The sequence below is a fragment of the Anolis sagrei genome, chromosome 5 (genome assembly GCF_037176765.1).
Source record: "Anolis sagrei isolate rAnoSag1 chromosome 5, rAnoSag1.mat, whole genome shotgun sequence".
NCBI lineage: Eukaryota > Metazoa > Chordata > Lepidosauria > Squamata > Dactyloidae > Anolis > Anolis sagrei.
Genome location: NC_090025.1, coordinates 97731404 through 97749950, shown reverse-complemented (window position 1 = coordinate 97749950; position 18547 = coordinate 97731404). Strand labels below are relative to the sequence as shown.

Here is an 18547-nt window from a genome sequence, read left to right as displayed (position 1 = left end):
ATAATTTCATCTTGGGGATCTTTCAGCTCCTTTCTCAATTTGTAGAATAGACAGTGGATAGGTTCGATGTCTTCCTACCACCTAGCAGCTGTCAAGGAAGGAAAGAGGAGATGGTAGACACGTAACTAGTCTCAGCTCTTTCCGAGGAGAAGGGAGAAAGCAAAATGGACTCTGAAATGGAGTGTAGTAATCTTTGCCTTCTCACAGAAGCTCAGAGGATCTGGATCTTCATGAACTGAATTGTCCTGGCAAGGGATCGTCCCAGGAATGTTTAGACATTGTTTCCACCACATTTGTTACTAGCCTTAGGCTTCTGTGCTTTCTCGAGTTTCTTTTTTCCATTTTCCCCTTTCTACTTGAAAAAGTTCACAAGTCCATTAGAAGACTCTGCAGTTATTTGAGCAAATGATGTCCTATTTTTGTTTCCTCAGAGACGGTGAAATGCCTGCCAAATGTCAAACCAGCTCCAAAGGCTCAGCTGGTCTGCAGCAAATCAGGAGGAATGGAGAGCTGCTTCTTATCTTGTCCATCCAACACACTTTTTGTCCCAGGTTGGTACTGTGCATCATGTTTTTTATTTTATTTTTTCTCTATCTAGTTAAGTTCCTGTCTAGTGTAGCTTCATGCACAATTCTTGTTTTTTTCTAGATTATAATATATAGAAGACTATAACTGATATAAACGTGCAATAGATCTTACTGACTGAAATCCATCCTACATTTTTATTTATTTGTGTGTGAAAACAAGATAGCGATTGGCAGTTTTCTTGGGGGGAGCGATATGATTTATCTTTTTTTTGTGCCATATTGACTGACAATTTTCCATATCAGTAAACTACCTGTGACTTCTCTCAAAAATGACTTGTTATTATAAAAAAAATGAATTGGCATAGAAAAGTACAAATGAATTAATTTGGATATTTTATGGTGTTGTCATTCTGTTCAGACTCAGAGAATAGTTATTCAGTAAGCTGTGGAGTTCCAGTACAGCAGGGCAAGTTACAGCAAAAGCGTAATAGTACACTTCCTAGTTGTGCAGGTAAGTAATTTCATTAACATCTCATATTGTATTTCTAGTATATCTTCTAAAACAGGGGTCCTCAAACTCAGGCCCGGGAGCCGGATGCAGCCCTCCAAGGTCATTTACCCGGCCCTCGCTCAGGGTCAACCTAAGTCTGAAACGACTTGAAAGCACACAACAACAACAACAACAACAACAACAACAACAATCCTATCTTATCAGGCAAAAGCAAGCCCACACTTCCAATTGAAATATTAATAAGTTTATATTTGTTAAAATTGTTCTTCATTTTAATTATTATATTATTTTAAAGTGTTTTTTGCACTACAAATAAGATATGTGCAGTGTGCATAGGAATTCATATTTTTACAAATTATAATCCGGCCCTCCAACAGTTTGAGGAACTGTGAGTTGGCCCTCTGTTTAAAAAGTTTGAGGACCCCTGTTCTAGAATGTGCAGGAAAAATATGCAGCTGTTTGGTTCTGAGGCTCATTGAAGTGCCTAGGACCTTGTATTTCCTTCCTACCATGATTAACAATCTCATCCTTTCTCTTCTATGAGTCCTAAGGACCTCATCCCATGTGATAAATAAACCATTAGGGATCTTTGTCTTTCCCTTAAGCTTCTTTTCTGCTCTTTGCAGGTTTTGACATCCTGATTCTGTTTCAGATATCCAGTTTTGCACATGAGTTTTTCTTAAAACATGCTTCCATGTTTTCATATCATTGTATTTTCTGTTGTTCATCAAAAATATATTATAATGTTTTCCAGTTATACAAATGTTCCTGCCTTCCCTAGTACATTCTGGTACTTTCGACTTCACATTTCCTCATAAAGAATAGTTGTTCTTGTAAAAAATTGGACTGGATCAACATTATAAAACCTCAACATTATAAGACCTGTTATTGTTGTTGTTCATTTGTTTCCGACTCTTCGTGACCTCATGGATCAGTCCATGCCAGAGCTCCCTGTCGGCCGTCACCACCCCCAGCTCCTTCAAGGTCAAGCCAGTCACTTCTAGGATGCCATCCATTCATCTTGCCCTTGGTCGGCCCCTCTTCCTTTTTCCTTCCATTTTCCCATGCATCATTGTCTTCTCTAAGCTTTCCTGTCTTCTCCTGATGTGGCCAAAGTGCTTCATCTTGGCCTCTACTATCCTTCCCTCCAATGAGGAGTCGGGCTTTATTTCCTGAAGTATGGACTGGTTGGATCTTCTGGTGATCCAAGGCACTCTCAGAACTTCCTCCAGCACCACAGTTCAAAAGCATTTATCTTCCTTTTCTCAGCCTTCCCTATGGTCCAGCTCTCACATCCATAGGTTACTACGGGGAATACCATTGGTTTTACTGTGCGGATCTTCGTTGCCAGTAGGATGTCTCTACTCTTCACTATTTTATCGAAATTGGTCATTGCTCTCCTCACAAGAAGCAAGCATCTCCTGATTTCCTGACTCCAGTCTGCATCTGTGTTGGGGTTCAGCCTGTGTGTGAACTTGAATCTGACTCTCTGGTTGTATTTCCTGATGTTCATGTATTTCCTGATGCCCATGTGAATTCTGAGGCCAGTTTAGATTATGATGGGTTGAGTCGTGAAAATCCTACAACCTTGGAAAGCGAAAGTCAAAATTCCCATGAGAACATACATTCCGGGCCAAGCGGAGATGGTTCACTCCCTTTTCCTCCCAGTTTTAGCTCTCCAGAGAATCAGGCACCTGGCCTGCCTAATGAGGATAGGTAAAGGTAAAGATAGTCCCCTGACATTAAGTCCAGTCATGTCTGACTCTGGGGTGTGGTGCTCATCTCCATTTCTAAGCCGAAGAGCCAACGTTGTCCGTAGACACCTCCAAGGTCATGTGACCGGCATGACTGAATGGAGCACCATTATCTTCCCGCCGGAGCGGTACCTATTGATCTACTCACATTTGCATGTTTTCGAACTGCTAGGTTGGCAGAAGCTAGGGCTGACAGCGGAAGCTCATGCCGCTCCCCAAAATCGAACCTGCGACCTTTCGATCAACAAGCTCAGCAGCTCAGTGCTTTAACCCACTGCGCCACCGGGGGCTCTGAGGATAGGCAGGGCAGATTTGGCAGAGTCGGGGAGAAGCCCAATGTTTACGCAGGTCAGCCAGATTGAAGGAAATCCAAACAAAATCTTCAGGCGTGTCCCGCAGTAGATTCCTTGTCTTTATGACTGCTCTGAATACAGCTTCAGACCAGGCATCGTTCCAGATTCATGTGCCAGCGTTTGCAGGTCTCCTGATCCAAGTAGCCTTGTTCCACGAAGATTTTCTAGTTGCCCTAAGTACGGTTAGTGATTTGCTAACAGGTTCCAGGATTCAGCAGTTTAGCTGTGGGTTTAATGATCTTGTTTATGGACATTTCTTGTTGCTGATTTTTACTGTGGCCTTTTACCTTTGCATTTTTTCCTCTATTTTGTATTCATCTTTCATCAATAAAAAAGGATTGTTTTCCTGAAGCCAAGCGTGGTGGATTGTTGCCTGAGGGTCCAGTTTTCTGTTCTGGGTTGCAACTGGGTTGCAACAGTCTGCAGTAAACTTTGCACCTAAAAATACAAAGTCTGTCATTGCCTCCACATTTTCTCCCTCTATTTCCCAGTTATCAATCATTATAAAACCTGTAACAGTGGTGAAAAGAAGTGTTTGAAGTTAGCATTGCTCTTCTTTATTCTACCAAAAGGAACCAGATCTGTCTTTGAATATCCTGAAAAATACATCACCAATGATAATAACTTGTTTGTTTGGTTTTTTCCCCCTTCAGACATACTAGCACCTCCAATCAAACAGAAGGCTCGTTTTAAAATCAAGGATGCAAAGTGTCACTTGAGGCCTCGTAGCAAAGAAAAAATAAAGGATATTGGAAAGCAGCAGGCTGTTATAGGTATGTGGAAGAAAGGATGTTACAATACATAAGCACAAATGGGCAAACATACTTGTGGCTGATTTTTCTCTGATCAAAAAAAAGCTAGCTGTCACCCAAGGAAACACATACTAAAACCTATCCCTAGCCTTAGCTTAGACCCTAAATGTGATGTTAATTGTCAATAATAATATATTAAACTGCAGTCAAAGCATACGCAAACAACTCAGTGCTCGTTGTTGTTTTTTTAATGACATTGTTTTCATGTCAGGAGTAACTTGAGAAACTGCAAGCTTATTTCTTATCAATCTTGTTTCCTAAAGATTAGACTCAATACTGAGTTCGGCCATTGGAGAAGCAAACTGGTGACTGGCTATGAATGCCAGTAACAAAAAGTTGGAGAGCATTCTGTAAAAAGCACACAGAGAAAGAGAGGGTCTGTGGTCAAATATGAGATTGTTTTGTACCTTGGACAGCTCCAAAGTTCAACAGGCAACATGTTTCAGTCAGCAAAAGAACACAACTCAGAAACCGTTCCAGTACCTACCTTTCAATAAAGCATGTATAGGCTGTCCCCGAGTTACAAACATCCGACATACAAACAACTCATAGTTAAGAATGGGGGTGAGACAAAAAGAAGTGAGATAAATCTACCCCTAGAAAAGAATATTCACTCCTGGAAGAGTTATTATGGGGAAAATTTGTCTCCAATGAAGCTATCTCTCATTTATTTCATTGTTCGCTGTTTTTCTATTTTTATTTATTGTTAGACCCTATAATTAGAGAATTCTTTGGCATCCACAGAATTATGAGGGCTGCACTCCTGGGCAGATGCATGTGGTCTCCTCTTTATTCACTGACGCCCCTTCCACACAGCTGAATAAAATCCCACATTATCTGTTTTGAACTGGAATATATAGCAGTGTGGACTCACATAACCCAGTTCAAAGCAGATATTGTGGGATTTTCTGTCTTGATCTTTTGGGTTATATGGCTGTGTGAAAGGCCCTAAAGCTGCATCTATATTGTAAAATAAATGCAGTTTGACCCCACTTTAATTGCCATGGTTCAATGCTATGGAATCTTGGGAGCTATAGTTTTATATGTCATTAGTGTTACAGCCTGTGTTGGATGGGGTTACACTCCCCCTGAAGACGCAGGTTCGCAGCTTGGGAGTTATCTGGCTACAGTGGTCCATGCTTTTGTTACATCCCGAATAGATTACTTCAACGCAATCTACATGGGGCTACTTTTGAAGACTGCCCAGAAATTACAACTGGTTCAACGGGTGGCAGCCAGATTGCTAATTGGAGTGACATACAGGGAGCATACCACCCCCTTGTTGTGCCAGCTCCACTGGCTGCCAGTCCACTTCCAAGCTCAATTCAAAGTGCTGGTTTTGACCTATAAAGCCCTATACGGTTCTGGCCCAGCTTACTTGTCCGAACGCATCTGCATCTACGTCCCGCCTCATAGTTTAAGATCATCCGGGGAGGCCCTGCTCTCGCTCCCACCAGCGTCACAAATACGTCTGACGGGGATGAGAGACAGGGCCTTCTTGGCTGTGGCTCCCTGCCTGTGGAACTCGCTTCCACTAAGGTAAGATCAGCTCCGTCCCTCCTGTTATTTAGGAAGAAATTGAAGTCATGGTTCTGGGACCAGGCTTTTGGACAACAGACATAGCAGTTCGAACATGGAATTGGATATGGAATTGACTGGAATGATGATATGGCTATTAATACTGTTTTTTACTGTTTTACTTATTGTTTTAATTATTATATTTCTCTGTTATATGTAGTGGCATCGAATTGCTGCCAAATGTAAGCTGTCCTGAGTCTCTCTTTGGTGGTTGAGAAGGAATGGGATAGAAATATCAGAAATAAAAGAAAATAAATAAATTAGCCTTCTCTATCAAAGAGGATGGTGCCTCATTAAACTACAGCTTCTTTGATTCCATAACACAGCCATGGCAATTATAATACAATTCAATTCAAACTTTATTACGGTCAATGATCAGCACAAAGCCATGGCAATTAATGTGGTGTCAGATTGCATTAATTCTACAATGTAGATGCATCCTTAGATTTTCTTTACATTTGGAATCTGGCTCCAAAAGCAAGGCTTCACTACCCAAGAGTTTATGTTTTGCTTCTGCTCGGAGTAATTTTTTGTAATGTGTACTACTTGGGATAAATATCAAAGTTGTAGCTCAGGAGCTGAAAAAGGGATCAGATAAAATTTGTATTTTAATAGGAAGACATTGATTTAATGCTGTCTTATAACTAAGCAGGCATTTCTGATAAGCAATTAAGATCTTATTAGCCTCTGTTGGCTTCTCCTTACCCTTTGTTCATGATAATACAACTAATACAAATGCAGCAATGCTACCTTGCACATTGATTTCTTTTCCATGTTGTTCCTGTCATGTGAAGGAGGCCAATTTCCTTGTACAGACAACTGCCCAGTAGCCTTTGTGAACTTGAAGTGTGACTCCTCTAAGAAAAAACGTCGTGGACGAAAATCACCATCGAAGGAAGTATCACACATCACCGCTGAGTTTGAAATGGAGATGAAGTCTGAAGAAGTCTCAGGTTGGTGGAAAACATCTCCTCTTGCCTTTTGTGTTGCTCATGAGAATGATTGCCTGCTACACATCTGGAGCAAACCACACACCCCCAAATGCCTCACTCACCACACTATTTATTTATCTGTTAGCAAAATGTATATTATGTATTTGGATGGGCTTGTATGTTGCAAAAATGTTTTACACCTCTTACAGGAACATTGTTGATTAAAAAAATGAACTATCCTGTTCCAAGAATAGAAAACAAGTTTTGTCCCCCTTGGAACATTATCCCACAGATGTAAGTCTTTTTATTTTCCAACAATAAAATGGAAGCTATACATCAACATAAGAAAAAGTCCAGAGAACATGAGTAAAGCTGTCGAAGGCTTTCATGGCTGGAATCACTGGATTGTTGTAGGTTTTTTCGGGCTATATGGCCATGTTCTAGAGGCATTCTCTCCTGACGTTTCGCCTGCATCTATGGCAAGCATCCTCAGAGGTTGTGAGGTCTGTTGGAACTAAGAAAAAAGGTTTAAATATCTGTGGAATGACCAGGGTGGGACAAAGGACTCTTGTCTGTTGGAGCTAGGTGTTAATGTTTCAACTGATCACCTTGATTAGCAATCTTTTGTTGAGAGGTGATTAGATGTCCTTGTTTGTTTAGTTTTTGTTGTTGTGCTGTTCTAATTTTAGAGTTTTTTAATACTGGTAGCCAGATTTTGTTCATTTTCATGGTTTCCTTCTTTCTGTTGAAATTGTCTACATGCTTGTGGATTTCAGTGGCTTCTCTGTGTAATCTGACATGTTGGTTGTGAGAGTGGTCCAGCATTTCTGTGTTCTCAAATAAAATGCTGTGTCCAGGTTGATTCATCAGGTGCTCTGCTATGGCTGACTTCTCTGGTTGAAGTAGTCTGCAGTGCCTTTCATGTTGCTTGATTTGTGTTTGGACGATGCTGCGTTTGGTGGTCCCTATGTAGACTTGTCCACAGCTGCATGGTATACAGTAGACTCCTGCAGAAGCGAGAGGATCCCTCTTGTCCTTTGCTGAACGTAGCATTTGTTGGATTTTCTTGGTGGGTCTGTAGATAGTTTGTATGTTGTGTTTCCTCATCAGCTTCCCTATGCGGTCAGTGGTTCCCTTGATGTATGACAAGAACACTTTTCCTCTGGGTGGATCTTCGTCTTTACTCTCGTGGCTTGTTCTCGGTCTTGTGGCTCTTCTGATGTCTGAGGTGTAGAGCCCAGTTTAGGTGGTTCAGTTCATCTTGGAGGAGGTGGGCTTCGCAGATTCTTTTTGCAGGGTCTGCCAAGGCTTTAATGGTGCTTCTTTTTTGACTTGGGTGATGACTTGAGTTTTTATGTAGATATCTATCCGTGTGTGTAGGTTTTCTGTAAATGGTGTGACCCAATTGTTGATCTGGTTTACAGATTACTAGGACGTCTAGAAAAGGCAGTCTTCCTTCATTTTCCTTTTCCATGGTGAATTGGATGTTTGGGTAGATGCTGTTAAGATGGTCCAGGAACCTGTTGAGTTCTTCTTCTCCATGGCTCCAAATGGTGAAAGTGTCATCCACATATCTGAACCATATAGTGGGCTTTTTTGTTGCTGTTTCCAGGGCTTGTTTTTCAAAGTGTTCCATGTAGAAATTCGCTATGACTGGGCTGAGAGGGCTCCCCATAGCTACTCCATCTTTCTGTTTGTAGAATTCATTGTCCCACTGAAAGTAGCTGCTGGTGAGGCAATGGTAAAACAGAGCTGTGATGTCTTCTGGGAAACCCTGGTTGATGAGTGCCATGGTGTCTGCTACCGGGACCATGGTGAATAGAGACACCACATCGAAGCTGATCAGTTTGTCATTGGTATTTAGCTTGGGATTGTTGATTTTTTTCTATGAAGTTGACTGAGTCCTTGATGTAGTGTGTAGTGAGCCCAATATGGCTTTGTAACTGTGCAGCAAGAAATTTTGCTAAGTTGTACATGGGGGATCCAATGGCACTTACTATAAGTCTGAGTGGGGTGGAGTCCTTATGGATTTTTGGGAGACCATAAAGCCTAGGTGGAAGGGCTTCCGATTTACATAGCTGTTGTCGTATGTCGAAGTTGATTGAGGAGTTCTTAATCAGAGTGTTGGTTTTCCTGGTTATTTTGGAAGTTGGGTCTTGTTTAAGTTTTCTGTATATAGTAGGATCCAGGAGTTTTCTGATCTTCTCCTTGTATTGTTCTGTATCCATGAATACTGTGGCATTCCCCTTGTCTGCTGGGAGAATGATGATCTCAGGATCTGAGTTGAGGTCTCTGATGGCTTGTCTTGCCTTCCTTGTAATGTTACTGGAGGGAAGTTTTGCCTTTTCCAGGATCCTTGCTGCAGATGTGGATGACACTTTCACCAAAATGGAAATGAAACTCAGGGTTCTGAATTACGAATCTAAATAGCTCTCCTCCTAATTCTCAGAATCTTCTCGAAAACAGAAGGGGGGGGGCACCAAAATTCAAAACAAAAACAAAATGGATTCACACCCACCTAGTGCTTAATGTATCATGCTCAATGACATAATCAGGCCAGCCTCCAGTGATATCACAAGCAGGTTGTCCCTAGATCTTGGGTTTTGGCTCAAAATGTGAAGGCTTCAGATGGTCCTGAACTGGCAATCCACCTCAACTCCTCTATCTCCGTCAGTGTAGAAATGCAGTTGGCAAAGTCAACAGGATTCAAGGTCTATCTTGAATTTGAATCACCCTTCTTTCTGATCATTTCTCCAATTAGATACCTGCAACCTTGACTGTTTGAGGAAAAGGATGGAACAGAAGCTACAAACAGCAATCAAAACCTTGAGGAAATCTATTAACAAACAACAATTTTACATTCAGTTTTCTGGGACTGAGTATGAAGTGGCTCAGAAGGCAGCTAAAGTTGTCCCTGAAGGACACGAACCCTGCAGTACAGGACAAGTGCAGCAAGATGGAAAATGTGGTAAGATCTGAATAAGTTCTCATAGCATTCATTCTCTTTTGGCCACCGCTGAATATTAACCTTGGTTGATCCAAAAAAAAAAAAGGTTCAAAACTTGTTTTGGATGTAGGGGGCACTGGTGGTTCAATTCTAAAGTCAATTCCGATCTTCAGAGGAAAAAAATTCAAATTTTTTCTAAACTTCCAAGACTTCCGAATCATTTTGTTAATGGTTTGAAAATGTTATTTCCTGTTTCATTTGGTGGTCTTTACTTTGAAAGTAGTTGCTCCACTATAGAAATTTTATTTGTGTTGCACAAACTGTGTTAAATTGGTGGAGAAAAGAAATCATAGTACAATGTTCCCTCACTTCTTGGGGGTGTTCCTTTGGCTCCGCTTGCCTTCCCGTGACTCAGAGCGCTTGTGCAGCTGCTCCTCCTGGCCCATATGCCTGCCTACCTCCCTGGCCTCTGGAGCCATGCAAGCAGCAGCAGGTAGGCCTTCCCCACTGCGCCTCCTTCTCCGGTTTTGTCCTTCTTGTCCCTCTCGCTTGCGAAGGAGAAGAAGAGGGGGAGAAACTGGAGGAGTTAATTCCTTCCTTCTCCGGGTTTCCCCCCTCTTCTTCTCCCTTGCAAGGCTCAAGCCGAGCAAGAGGTAGAAGAAGAAGGGCAAAACTGGAGAAGGAAGGAATTAACTCCTCCAGTTCCCCCCCCCCCCTTTTCTTCTCCCTCGCAAGCGAGAGGGACAAGAAGAAGGGCAAAACCGAAGAAGGAAGGAATAAAATAACCTTGGGAGAAATCCGAACATTATGGAATTTTTCTGAAAAAAAGGCAAGTGGTTCAATTTCGGATTTGCCCCTCCCACCTTTCTTGCATGGTTCAAAACTGCTTCGGAAGCCAAAATTTGGTAGGTTTTTACAACTTTTAGGTTTTTCGGAACCAAACCTATCCAACTCTACTGAATTTATGTCTAAACCTCTCTCTGTTGTAGCTCACATCAAAATGGCATGCCACTGTCCTCGCGCAATATTTAGAATATGTTGATAGTAATACTCAGGGCTGTGTATATGAGTGGTTTTTTTCCTTGTCAGCACAAAGTGGAGCTGAATTAAACTTTCAGCTTTTCTGAATGTGTAACCTTTGGGAAATTGTGCTTGGGAAGTCTATAGGCTATGCCTGCTGAGACCTCAAAATCCAGATGGTACTGAAATCAAATATTCTGTGACCAGGAATAGTGCTTCATAATTCTGCATATCTTTTTCCTTTGCCGTGACAAAGGCAGAACAAATTATGCAAAATAAATAATAATAATTTATTTATTTATTTATTTATTTATTTGCTTTATTTCTATACCGCATTTTTCAGCCCAAACAGGCGACTCAATGCGGTTTTAATGCGGTTTTAATAATAATAATGCGGTTTTAATAATAATAATAAAACTTTATTTGTACCCCGCTACCATCTTCCCAAGGGACTCGGTGCGGCTTACATGAGGCCGAGCCCACAATACAACAATAAACAATAAAAACAATAATACAAAAACAATACATAAACTCATAAGCAAAATAAGCAATAAACAATAACAATAACACGACGCATTTAAAAACCTATGGCTGGGCCAAAAGTAATAATTAAAAATTTTAAAATATGCTGGGCATGAACAAGGTGACATAAATTAAAAGATGCTCACTTTCATAGTTCATAGGATTGAGCTTTTATTCATGCAGATGTTGCATTATTTGTATTAAAGTGTTTTTAAAAACTGGGATGCACACATTTTATTATAATATGCAAAGTACCTTCAGAAGACAGGCTAGATGGAGAAGTCATTCACATGTTATTCTCCTAATGAGGAAATGCTTGTTTTATTGCTCTTGCCAATCCATTGTATTATTATCAACCTGAACTGTGTGTCTTCCTCCCTGTGACTTCCTCTCACATATTTATATATGGCTATCATATCTCCTCTCAGCCTTCTCTTTGGTTGGTTTTACTTGTGAAGAAGTAAAGAATGGAAGCTTGACGTAGAGAGATAGAAAATATCTTGCCAGAACACAAGAGGACATTGAGCATTAATCTACTCTGTAGCATGAATGCAGTTTGACTGCTGTAGTTCAATGTTATGGAATCCTAAGAGGTGTAGTTTTACAAGACCTTATCAGCCTTGTATCTAAACTATGAATCCCAGGATTCCATAGCATTGAGTCACACCAATTAAAGTGTTGTCAACCTACATTCACTCTACAGGATACAGCATTTGTATATTAAAGAGCATATTGGAAACAGAATATTTCAGTGTACTATCTACCATATCAAGATTTAAATATGAGAGTTCAGTGCTCACTTGTAATATCAACAGCAATATTTACAATAACTTTATGACAATGTATTGTCAAAGGCTTTCATGGCTGGAATCACTGGGTTGTTGTAGGTTTTTTCCGGCTATATGGCCATGTTCTAAAGGCATTCTCTCCTAACCTTTCACCTACATCTATGGCAAGCATCCTCAGAGGTAGAGAGGTCTGTTGACACTATGAAAATGGGTTTATATATCTGTGGAAAGGCCAGGCTGGGACATAGGACACTTGTCTGCTGGAGCTAGGTGTGAATGTTTCAACTGATGCTAATCAAGGTGGTCAGTTGAAACATTCACACCTAGCTCCAGCAGACAAGAGTTCTTTGTCCCACCCTGGTCTTTCCACAGATATATAAACCAATTTTCCTATATCCAACAGACCTCACTACCTCTGAGGATGCTTGCCATAGATGCAGATGAAACATCAGGAGAGAATGCCTCTAGAGCATGGCCATATAGCCCGAAAAAACATACAACAACCTAACTTTATGACGTCTAAGAGGTGGTTCAAATATTTAAATTAGGAAGCATCGTGGGACATTTGAAAGAACTCTGTTTGTCTGAATACAAATTACAATACTAGAGGGAAGGTCGTTAACCTAGATTGCATTTTTGTTTTTCCCAGTTACCTGCAGCACTGGTACCTATTTCAGTGGGGAACATAATCAGTGCATTCCTTGCTCACCAGGAACATACCAAGACACGGAAGGTCAACTGTCCTGTGAACCTTGCCCAAGCAATGATGGACAGGGCATAGCCGGTGCCCGGAATGTCTCAGAATGTGGAGGCAAGTGTAATCTGATTCTAAAAGTTACATAGTGAAAGAAAGTCATAAGAGGTGAAGGAAGAGAGAGGAGGGAATCCTTCTGTTCAGAGGAGATTCCATCTGAACATTAGGAACATTAGGAAGAACTTCCTGACTGTGAGAGCCGTTCAGCAGTGGAACTCTCTGCCCCGGAGTGTGGTGGAGGCTCCCTCTTTGGAAGCTTTTAAGCAGAGGCTGGATGGCCATCTGTCAGGGGTGATTTGAATGCAATATTCCTGCTTCTTGGCAGGGGGTTGGACTGGATGGCCCATGAGGTCTCTTCCAACTCTTTGATTCTATGATTCTATGATTCATTGGCAGTGCTTCCTATCAGCTGCTTTGCTTCGGAAATCTGCTACAAATAGAAATCCCTGGGTTTTAGATTGCTGCATAGTTCGCTTCCATGGATTGCAGGCCAAGTTTGTGGGCATTATTGTCACTGTATATACTCCAGAACCCAAAAATGGCTTGACTTATCCACAGGGCAGTGTAAGTAAGTACTGTATCCTAACTCTTATCAAAAAACGAATCATTGTTTTCTCTGAACAGAGTGGTAAAACCTGACACAGACAGCAAAACAAACACCACAGGGGTGCTAACCCTTCCCTATGCTATCCAAAGTGTGCATGCTCTCTTTCCCTCTCCCTCCCTCTCTCTCTGGAATTACACTGAAAAAGTACCTGTTCAGACTTACATACAAATTCAACTTAAAAACAAATCCACAGAAACTGGGGGACTGCCTGCATCCATTTGTCTATTATCTTCATTCTGAAGATCCTGAGAATGAAATTTCAAGTTAAGTTATTTTTATTGAAAGTTAAGCAAGACAAACAAACAAACAAACAGACATACAAGTAAACAATATCTACAACAGTTGAGGGTCGTATGTTTCCCTCTGTATATATTAAGGCCATACCACCTTTATGTGTATGGCTTCGCATATGATATTTCCTGTCAATATACATACCTCCTTACCTAACAAATACAACAACAAAAGCCCCAAACAAACAGATAACCCCCATCCACCTCCATATAATACAGTGCGACACACACACACACACACACACACACACACATATATATATATATATATATATATATATATAAATTCCCTTTGACTTCCAGGATCTTCAAGCGATCATGTGTGTTACTTCGTTCCCATCATATCCTAATTCAGCCGGTTATCCTGTAACCCATTATATCGTGGCCCTTAGGATTCTTCTATTCCTTCCCTTGTAAAAAAAAAATATTTGTAATTTTTTTTTAAGAAAGTTAATGAACTTATTCCAATCCGTATTATTAGCTATTACTCTGTTTTGTCTTATTTTCTGAGTTAACAAATCCATGTTCATGATGTCCATAGCCTTATTAATCCAAGAATTAAAGGTTGCTGTATCCTTGTTTTTCCATTCGCGGGCTATGCGGATGGACCTGAGAATGAAATTTGACAAACTTTACATTCATCAGTATTGACAATATCAATATAATATGTCTTGAATATCTGCAGAGAGTTAAGCTCAATAACACAATGGAACTTTTCCATTTTAGGGCAGTGTTCTCCTGGACATTTTTCTTCTGATGGCTTTAAACCTTGTCGATTGTGTCCACTCGGCACCTATCAATCTGAGCCAGGAAGGACCCTCTGTTTTCCATGTGGTGGAGGACTGGGGACCAAATACGAAGGTGCGGTGTCATTTCAGGACTGTGAAACAAAGGGTAAGTCATAAAGCAAGGTGAAACAGCTTGAATCCTTTTATTAGACTACTAATAAGTCAATAAGTCAACCCCCAGAGTCAGACACGACTGGACTTAATGTCAGGGGAAAACCTTTACCTTTAACCTAATAAGTCAATAATTCATCAATTTATCATCATAAATTCAAATCAAATCATTTATTTTGGTCATAGACCAGCACAGGAAATAAAAGTTTCATACGAACTTGATGTGTTTAGTACATTTAAAATGTAAATATAAATAATGAAGCACAATAGGGGGTGAGGGAGTGGAAGGGGAAACAGGGCAAAAACATACAATGCACAGGTCTATCAGCAAATTATAGAACCAAGGAAGGTGATTACTAGATGCACAGTTAACTTTTGGGACCAGTCATCATAAAGTCATCATTTTGAGATTTACTGGGGTGTAAGAATCTTTGTTGTTTTTCTAGCAGCAACTTTACTGAGATTATTGTATATAGATATAAAATATACAGTGTCTAGCAACAACTGTCCTGTAGAAGCAGAATCCACGCAAGTTGGAAAACTACAGTTTCAATGTTTTCAATGCTCTTAAGAATTTCAGCTTCTGCTGAGGTTGTTACCTCTACATCAGTGGTTCTCAACCTGGGGTCCCCAGACGTTTTTGGCCTACAACTCCCAGAAATCCCAGCCAGTTTACCAGCGATTAGGATTTCTGGGAGTTGAAGGCCAAAAACATCTGGGGACCCCAGGTTGAGAACCACTGCTCTACATCAAGTTGCTTTCTATAGCTACAGTGGGAGGGAGAAATATTTATTCAGATACCAATTGTACAAGTTCTCCCAATTAAAAAGATGAGAAAGGTCTGTAATTCACATCATAGGTAGACCTCAACTATGAGATGAATTTTTGTTATGGGCCAAATACCTATTTTCCACCATAATTTGCAAATAAATTGGTTAAAAATCAGACAATGTGATTTTCTGGATGTGTTTTCTCATGTTGTCTCTCATAGTTGAGGTCTACCTATGATGTCAATTACAGGCCTCTCTCATCTCTTGGTATCTGACTAAATGTTTTCCCCCCGCTGTATGGGTAGAGCAGCTTTCTGTGGATGTAATTAGATATTTTGAATTTTTATCTGCCCATACCTGTAGTGTGTCTGCTGTGCCTGGTGACAGCCCTATGCTACTTCTGCGTTCTTCCATCCTTAGCTGTTTCGTTTTCCTGCCATTCTTTTTATCTTTACCAGTAATATATTGAAAATGCTTGTACCTTTCTACTACAGTTCATTGTTCTCCTGGCCATTACTACAACTCTACAACTCACCGATGTATCAGATGTCCTGTTGCAACCTACCAGCCTGAGTTTGGTCAGAATTATTGCATTACCTGTCCTGGGAATACAAGTACAGATTTTGATGGCTCTACCAATGTTACACACTGTAAAAGTAAGTTATAGCCATATTTTTCAATGACTGATAGAGTTGAACATGTTCTACTACTGAAACTTAGCAATATATTTGCAATCATTTGGAAATCATTGTGAACTATTGACAAGTGTGCTCCAGTATATATAGATGTCTGCATTTAGAGATAGATCATACTTCATAGAAGAGGGTACAGTCAGATCAGACAGGAAAACGTGTGGCAGGGCACATTACCGTGTGGCCATTTTCCCCATCAGATGGGGGGGGAGCCAAAAACCATGGGTAGCTCCGACAGACCTACTCAAAAGACCTTGGTTGAAAAGGAAGCTTCTTGCAATGTTTCCTCGTCACTTCAGGGGGTCACAACTTGCATCATGTGATGGGTTCGTCTGGATCTGTCCCTGAAGAGGAGCCCCAGCGTTGTAAGGGGCCTCGTGTGATTATATTGCTGTTGATGATCATTGCTGAAGCAGTCTGGTTCATCAAGTTATTTACGTTCTTTATTCTTTTCAGTCTTAAACTAACCCAGTAATATAAGTCATTGATATTCCCATTTTACAAATCAAGAACTGTTGAAATTACTGAGACGACCTATTCAATCTATCGATTATCCTCTTTTCGCTATTTTTTTCCATAGATCAACAATGTGGTGGAGAACTTGGGGATTACACAGGCTACATTGAGTCTCCCAATTACCCTGGAGATTACCCAGCCAATGTTGAATGTATTTGGAATATAAGTCCACCTCCAAAGAGACGAATTCTTATAGTGGTACCTGAGATATTCCTCCCAATCGAAGATGAGTGTGGAGATGTTTTAGTAATGAGAAAAAGTGGTAAGCAAAATTGTACTGTCAGTTACTCTTCTTAACATGGCTCATCTTTGACTTTCAGCTGTGCACCAAGCATGCTACTGTTTATACCCTGTTTGTTGTTGTCAACTACTGCCAACTCGACTTCAACTATGGCAGCCCCATGAATGAGAGACATCTACGTCACCCTATCATCACCCTGTTCAAGTCTTGCATACACAGGGCCATGGCTTCCTTGGTTGAGTCTATCCATCTGAAACATGGTCTTCCTCTTTTCTTACCACATTCTACCTTACCAATAATAATAATAATCATCATCATCATCTTTATTTATAGAACGCACTCTCCCTGAGGGGATTCAGGGCGGTTTACAACACAAAAAGGCAAACATTCAATGCCCAGACAAACGCAAAAAACAATTATAATAATGCAATATAATAAACATAATAATGTCAGTGAACTTATTGTATAAAAATGGACATCAAAATGGAAAACAACATACAAATAATCACATAGAAACAGGTTACACTATTCACATTCTCAACATTAAAACATCTCAAATGATAAAAACAATTAAAATAAATGGAAATTGGCTGGTTATAGTTCTTGAAGTTTACCTAAGTGGCCACAAGGTACAAGTAGATCAGCCAACATTCAAATAGATGTATGGCAGGGGTCCTCAAACTAAGGCCCAAGGGCCGGATACAGCCCTCCAAGGTCATTTACCCAGCCCTCGCTCAAGGTCACCCTAAGTTTGAAATGACTTAAAAGCACACAAGAACAACAACAATGTTATCTCATCAGCCAAAAGCAGGCCCACCCTTCCCACTGAAATACTAATAAGTTTATATTTGTTTAAATTGTTTTTCATTTTAATTGTTGTATTGTTTTTAAGTGTTTTTTTTTTTTGCACTACAAATAAGATATGTACAGGGTACATAGGAATTCATTCATGCTTTTTTCAAATTATAATCTGGCCCTCCAACAGTTTGAGGGACTGTGACCTGGTCCTCTGTTTAAAAAGTTTGAGGACCCCTGATCTAGAGGGTCCTAGTTCTCTTCCTCTCCATATGCCAAAGGGCAAAGGTGCGTTTTCAAGTTTTTTTTAAGAAGAGGAGGATGGGACTGTTTTTATTTCTTTGGGGAGGGAGTTCCAGAGATGGGGAGTGATCATGGAGATGTCCCTCTCTCTTATTCCCACCAACCGAGCTTGTGTTGGGGTGGGACCGAGAGCAGGGCCTCCTCTGCTGACCACAGTGCATGGGATGGTCTATATAGGGAGATGCAATTGGACCCAAACCAAGCATTATTATCTTTTTTTAGTGAGCCATGCTTTCGTATGATATAATATGACCAAAGCATAATAGTCTTAGTTCTTGGCTTCTAGAGTGATTTCAGGCTTTAATTGCTCTAAGGTCCATCGATTTGTGTTTTAGTAAACATCTCTGCTTGGACGACTACTACCAGTGAGATTAGGCAGTCCAGCATTAGAAAAGACAATGGCTCGGTTCATTCAAAGCTGCTGCTTATATTTATATAGTGAAAATATCATAGATTGGGATACGTACTGTCTGGCATGTCTCAAAAATGAGAAGACGAATTTTTACAAAAACATTTCTTTATGTTAATGTTTTAATATTCTAGCTTCGCCCACATCCATTACTACGTATGAAACTTGCCAGACATATGAAAGACCTATAGCATTCACCTCCAGGTCACGAAAGTTATGGATACAGTTCAAATCAAATGAAGGCAACAGTGGCAAAGGATTCCAAGTTCCCTATGTAACCTATGATGGTAAGATTTTTCCTATTTTACATCTCTCTAAATATACACAAAGATCAATGAAAAAAGTTATTTAAAGGATAAAAATAAATATAACTTTTGTGAGAGTGGGCTTCCTATTGTATTAAAGTACTGGTAGCCAGACAACCAAAATCTTACGTGTGAAAACTACTCGATTCTCTTCTTACCAGTTCAATGGCTGTTCCCAACAGCTATTCTGTGGCTGGTGGAGAATGGGAGGACTAGAAGTAG

General features: G+C 40.4%; 1 protein-coding gene across 3 annotated transcripts in view; it reads left to right on the top strand.

The window, feature by feature from the left end:
- Positions 1-18547, top strand: part of SCUBE1 (signal peptide, CUB domain and EGF like domain containing 1) — a 282888-nt gene that overhangs the window by 255422 nt on the left and 8919 nt on the right. For all 3 annotated transcript variants that reach the window (XM_067468907.1, XM_067468906.1, XM_067468905.1), the window contains 10 exons: positions 432-551; positions 946-1038; positions 3799-3918; positions 6330-6488; positions 9229-9435; positions 12394-12555; positions 14122-14289; positions 15559-15720; positions 16337-16534; positions 18155-18307. In XM_067468907.1, coding sequence (XP_067325008.1) covers positions 432-551; positions 946-1038; positions 3799-3918; positions 6330-6488; positions 9229-9435; positions 12394-12555; positions 14122-14289; positions 15559-15720; positions 16337-16534; positions 18155-18307 — 1542 coding nt within the window. The remainder of the gene's footprint in view (positions 1-431; positions 552-945; positions 1039-3798; positions 3919-6329; positions 6489-9228; positions 9436-12393; positions 12556-14121; positions 14290-15558; positions 15721-16336; positions 16535-18154; positions 18308-18547) is intronic.